A 6168-nucleotide genomic window follows, 5' to 3' on the forward strand; every position below is an offset into this window, starting at 1 on the left:
TTTTTTGTTGTTTTCCTTTAACTGCAGTCCTAGGGTTTGGTTTTGGTTTCGTTTGTTTTGCTGCCGGGGCGGGGCGGAGGCGGCGGGGAAGCGGTTCCGGGGTTGGGAGGGCGGCACCGCCCATCATGTGACAGCGGCTCCGAGGGGAAACGGCGGCGGGGCCGAGCGGGGCGCGCCGGGGGCGCCGACAGGTATGGCAGGGCGGGCAGGGCAAGACAAGACAAGACAAGACAAGGCAGGCAGGGTAACGCCGCACCGCACCTCTCCCCCCTGCCCCCCTCCGCATACACACCCCTCCCGGGTGCGCGGTGGTCTCGGCCCAACCGCGCTCCCCTCCTGGGGCGGGTGGGAGCGGCCTCTACCACGGCAGCGGGGCGGGGGGGAGCGGCCGGCCGGGCCTCGGGGAGGGAGCGCGCCCTCCCTCTTTCTCGCCGCTCCCCTCCTTCGGGGCGGCGGCCGCGCCTCTGCTGACCGGGCGCCTTCTCGTCTCGTCTCTCAGGCCCGCAGAGGTGGCGGCGGCAGCAGCACCGGGCGGGCCCCAGCCATGGCCGACGTGAGTGTGGCTCCTCGGGGCGGGCGGGACGGGGGCGGAGGCTTTTGGCGGGGGCCGGGAGTCGGGGGGATCGAGCCCGGTCCGTCCGGGGCCGGGCGGGGAGGCAGCGCCGGGGAGAGGGGATGTTGGGGTCGGGCGGGGAGGCAGCTCGGGGGCTCCCCCGCCCCCTCCGGGCGGGTGAGTAACGCGGTGCCCGTCTCTGCCCGCAGGACCTGAAGCGGTTCCTGTACAAGAAGCTGCCGAGGTAACTCTGGGTCTCTGCGGGGCGAGGGACCAAGGCCATCTAATGCCAACCCCCCTTGCTATGGGCAAGGACACCTCCCACCAGACCAGGCTGCTCAAAGCCTCATCCAGCCTAGCCTTGAACACTGCCAGGGCTGAGGCATGCACAACCTCCTTGGGCAACCTGTTCCAGTGCCTCACCACCTTCCCAGTAAAGAATTTCTTAGTAATATCTAACCTAAATCTTCCCTCTTCCAAGTTGTACCCATTTCTCCTTGTCTTGTCGCTACAGTTCTTGATGAAGAGTCTCTCTCTGGCTTCCCTGTAGGCCTCCTTCAGACACTGGAGGGCTGCTGTGAGGTCTCCACGCAACCTTGTCTTTTCCAGGCTGAACAGCCCCAACTTTCTCCAGTCCCCTTATCAACTTTGTGGCCTTCCTCTGGGCTTGCTCCAGCAGTTACATATCCTGCATATTATTGGGAGCACCAGAACTGTACTGTCTGAACTACACAGAACAAGCATTAAATTACCGAAGGCATCGATTTTTAACATGTTTTCCCCGTTCCTTGCACATTTGTTCAGAAAAAAAATCTTTGCTACTAATTACTGGGGTTTTAAAATGGTCTCTCTTCATCATCCTTCTTTTGTCTTTTTTGCAGTGTTGAAGGTCTTCATGCTATTGTGGTCTCAGACAGAGACGGTGTGCCTGTTATCAAAGGTAACTTCAGCTTCTTGCTGTACCCTACAGCTGAAATCGTGATTGAACAGCAGGGGGTGGAGAAGTACAGCAAAATCTTCTCTGGTTATGCCAAATACCTGAATATACCAAATGGAAGAATTAAATTTGACTTTTATTTCAAGTTCAGTAATTGATTATGTACCTCTTTAAATGCATCTGTTTGTGTCCTCAGTAGTTGCAGTCCATGGAAGTTTTCCTTGGTCAAAGGAGTTTCAATGCTATAAGGTCCTTATATCTTCAAGTCACTCGCAGGCTGATTGATACTGAGTACTAGAGAGAGCTTAGCAGTATTTTGTTGACTGGGCTGGTCTGTGCTCAGAAACAGTTGCATCCAGCTGTTACATATGTTTAGTTTGCTTTTTGGTACTGTAGTTTTTATCTTCTGCATTTCTTGTTCAAGATGCTTTTATGTTGTGAGTATGCTAGTTTAAAGATACAGAGGTTCGAGTACTGCAGATTTTTTTTTTTTTAATCCCCAAAAGTATTTAAACACCCAGCAGAACTCGCACATCTTTACCTGTTCACAGTCAAGTGACTGTGTTGCAGTAATCAATTCAAAGGCTGGAATGGGTGCAGACAGTGAGGGACACAGAACCCAAGGGGCATCAGCACAGGCTCTGCATCCTAAAAGAAAAGACTGTTTCTTAGGTACACCAGGAAGGACACTTGGTGTAATGAGCTTTCATCACATACAGAGCATTAAAGGATGTATTGCTCATGAAGATTGTCTTGTGCTAATTGTGGAAGCACCTAAGATGTGCTGTGTGTTCCCCAACAGCAGATCTGCATTTGGCAGAGCACTGTGCTGGTTAAGGGCTTGGCATGCAGTCAGAGATGCCATGTAAAGATAAGAATTTTCTCGTTTTGTTCTAGTTGCCAATGATAATGCTCCAGAACATGCACTGCGACCTGGCTTTCTGTCCACCTTTGCCCTTGCCACAGATCAGGGCAGTAAATTAGGACTTTCTAAAAACAAAAGTATCATCTGCTACTACAATACGTACCAGGTGAGTAACCTGAGTGTGCTTTGTCCTCAGTGACCTGAGCTGTTTCTATATTACATTGAGCAAGAGAGAGAGAGTGTTTTAATCTTTTGTATCTATTTGGCTGCTGTTGAAGTAATTGCAGTTTATTTCTTATTCCGTTTAAATGGGTAAGCCAAACTTTCACACTATTTATTAAACTTCTCTTATATTTCTCAAAACTGAGATTTACTCACTGAAAATGGGAAAGTTTTCTGTACAGGTAGTAATCATGAATTTGCAGCAGATACTACTCATGGCCTTCAGAATATGTTATGAAGGGTTTATGTTCTCTTTATAAACAATATTTGTTTATAATTAGTGACACCTAAAGTTAATTAAGTACATGCAGCCTACTTCATGGCTAATCTTGCTACCAGTGTGACTTTGAGGTGAGAAAGTTTTGAAATACCACTCACATTGTTCACAAACTGATATTTGTATAATCCGTCACCTGCTTTGTTTCTGCTCCTTCTCAAATTCTAGTGGTCCTGAGAGCTTTTTGTTATGACTGCAGTAAACTGACAAACAGTTTAGCCTACAGTGTATCAAGCTTTGTTTGGATAATAAATGGGTCAATGACTTATTTTACACACATGGAGTACACTGCTTTGATTCTCTTGATGCTGTAGCTTATTGTTATGCCCAAGGTTCCACTTCCCTATTAATGGAAGAAGAGATACTTCTGTATAGGGAACAGTATTTTAAAATGATAAAGCTACCTGCCCTCTTGTTTCCTCTGGAGAGTGTGGCCTCCATGGTGTACTCTGCAGCATTTGCAGCTGAATTGGGTTTCTGGTGGACAACACACTGTAGAACATGGAGGGGGAGGGAAGGCTTTTCCCATGCAGCTCCCTGTACTGTGGTGTAAGTTCTGTTGGTGTTTTTAACCATTAATCTTGAGAAACAGATAAACTGAAAAGTCATCCCTGTGGCTCTCACTCCTGCTTGTCCTTTGAACTGAGAAGGCTGCTTTTTTCCAAAAGAATTTGTATCAGAGCTCCAACATCCAACATGCGTTAGCTTCTGTCTGAGCACTGTTCTCTCTCCTTGCAGGTGGTGCAGTTCAATCGCTTGCCTTTGGTAGTGAGTTTCATTGCTAGCAGCAATGCCAATACCGGTATGTCTTCACGTGCATTTTAAATATTGCAGTCTTTTAAGGCCCAGGTATTTAAGTAATTGAAAATAAATTACCTGAATTCACTTCAAACTGTAATAACTTTGCTCCTGCTGTGAATTTTGTCGGCATATTGTGAAGGTGAGAAGGGAAAGGTGTGAGTAAAAATTCAGAGATTTTAGGTGACTTGCTGAAGTTATTCTTCTAGAAGCATGTTTCTCCTGTGACTAACCTTACTCTTGCTACCTGAGAGTGTTTGCTATCCTGGCAATTACTGTGCTGTACAAACCAGTTGTTCGGTCTCTTTCTGTCAGTTCCAGGTTAACATTTTGCAGTAATGTGCAGCTGTGTCTTCTCAGTTCTGTGGGGTGGGGAATTCCTTCAGCCAGGCACCTGGCTTTGCTCATGATGGCACTGGCTGATGAATATGAGCAGAAGGCACTGGATTTTGGCACAGCTGTTTGGGCCCTGGTAGCTGTGGGAAGCAGCAAGGTGATAGTGGGGGAGAGCTGCACTGTGTGGGGTGTGCCTCTGCTAGTGGTGGGGGCTGCAGGCCTCCTGCCTGGAGGTGCTGCACACTGTTCCCATGGAGGGTGAACAGCTCAAGTAAAACATTTCATGTTTTGAAAAACACTGCCTTTGACTTGGGAGGGGGAGGGAGCTGCAGGCTTTAGAGAGAGGCTTCTCAGTGATGTTGTCTGATGGAATGTTCTGTCTCTTTTCTCTTTCCAGGGCTGATTGTAAGTTTAGAGAAGGAGCTCACGCCCCTGTTTGAAGAACTGAGGCAGGTTGTTGAAGTTTCTTAACCTAATGGTATAGCCAGAGTGCAGCATTCCTCTGCAGCCCAGTGGACAGAAGGATTCAATAATCATCAGTCAAATAACACGTCTCAGAAGAAATATCACAGCTCCTTAGTATACTAAGTAAGAGTAAATTGTACATAGTACTGAATCTGAAATGATCTACTAGTGTGTTGTAGGTGGATGTTACTTTAGGCCGTGCTTCTTGTATTGTGCAGTACTGGAGAGACCACCAAAATAGCTCCCATGGAGTTTAGCTGAGCCAGATCGGCACAACGCTGTTGGCTCAGACAAGCAACCCACAGATCCTTTGCTTTACAGGGAACCAGGCACACAGCAGGGTGTATCCTCAGGCCGGCCACTGCTACATGGTGGAGAGCAGATCAGTTGTGTAGTGTGATCAAGGACATGGTTGAAAGCATATTGGGAGAGCAGGTTTATTAGCAGTGATGTGTCGGTACAATCAATAAATATCTTGGCTTTCTTACATGGGTGATGCTTTGGCAAGGGTGTGCTACTAATCTGGATGCTAGCTGCATCCTGCTTCCACTAAGAAGAAAGCTGTTTCTATGGAAGCTGTCGCTTTAGGAGGTTTCCTGATGCCCAGCTGAAAGCACCCAAACCATGTCTCACTTCTTCACAGGTTTTTTTGTGTAATATGGTTGTGAAGATCTCATGTCTCAGTCTTTGTGTGGCTTCATCACTGGTGACACTCTCAGCTCATTTACTCTTAGGTTTTCATAAGTAAATATAAATAAAATACAGTATTTTTAAATGACAGAGCCTGGTCCACTCTTCTGTTGCACCATAATACCCCACAGCACGTCAGCTTTCCTGTGCTGAGAACAGGTCTCTTGATTGTAAATGCACAAAATCTAGAAGTTTACAGGTTGAAAACTAACCCGGATGTCTCTCACTTGGGCAGTAAAGATACAGTCCTGTGCCAGTGCAGAGATCCTGTTGGTGGGGATCAATCCTGTGCTCTTTGCCACCCCCTTGTTCCCTCCCACATTCCTCTTGTGACAACTGCCAAGCACTGCAGGTCTGAGGGAGAGCTCTGGACAAGTCTCTACCTCAGGCTGGGAAAGGGGGTGCCACAGCCCCTTGTTTACATCTTGTGGACCTGCAGCATCAGGCATGATAGGGGGAAATGGTGGAGCTGGAAATGAGCACTGGGAACTCTTGGCTCAGAAGCTCTCCCAGAGACTACAGATTGTCAGTCAACCCTTTGCCATTTAAACTGAGCTGCAATGAGACTTTTGTTGCTGATCTTTGCAGAAGCAGCTGGAAATTGAGCCCCAGGGTGTCTCTGTGTATTTCTGGCAAAGTGCATTTGTGTTCCATTGAAGGCCTACTCCTGCTGTTCATCTGCCTGTGGTGGCTTCCAAGGCTAGCTGAGTGCTGTTTCTTTTACTGGCTTCAGTTTGTGACACCCATGTGCTGAATGTGTTTCTAATGTTTTGTAAAGCAGCTGTCCGTGTGAAAAAGGGAAGGCTGGTTTTGTGGTTACACGTCAAACTCCATTTCCAAGCCATTTTCCCAGAACAGTGATGCTGCTGGAGAAAATCATCTCTCTCTTCCTCTTACGCTGCCTCTCTCTCACACAGACTCAGCAAAGGTTTTCAAGCTAAATGGGAGATGCTGGTTTCTTAAACCACTTCTTTAAGGGAAAAAGGAGAACAAAGCTTTAACAATACAGTACAGGAAGACAAATA

The 6168-nt window shown here is 47.6% G+C and overlaps 1 protein-coding gene across 1 annotated transcript; it reads left to right on the top strand.

Moving 5' to 3' along the window:
- The first annotated feature begins 130 nt into the window (after positions 1 to 130).
- LAMTOR3 (late endosomal/lysosomal adaptor, MAPK and MTOR activator 3) lies at positions 131 to 5233 on the top strand. Its single transcript, XM_027635526.1, has 7 exons — positions 131 to 191; positions 500 to 553; positions 763 to 797; positions 1435 to 1493; positions 2388 to 2521; positions 3593 to 3656; positions 4386 to 5233. Exons 2-7 carry the CDS (start codon positions 545 to 547, stop codon positions 4457 to 4459), a joined length of 375 nt encoding a protein of 124 aa, XP_027491327.1. The 5' UTR covers positions 131 to 191; positions 500 to 544; the 3' UTR covers positions 4460 to 5233.
- Positions 5234 to 6168: the final 935 nt, after the last annotated feature.

This window comes from Corapipo altera, unplaced genomic scaffold (assembly GCF_003945725.1).
Source record: "Corapipo altera isolate COAL_440 unplaced genomic scaffold, ASM394572v1 22b, whole genome shotgun sequence".
Taxonomy (NCBI): Eukaryota; Metazoa; Chordata; class Aves; order Passeriformes; family Pipridae; genus Corapipo; species Corapipo altera.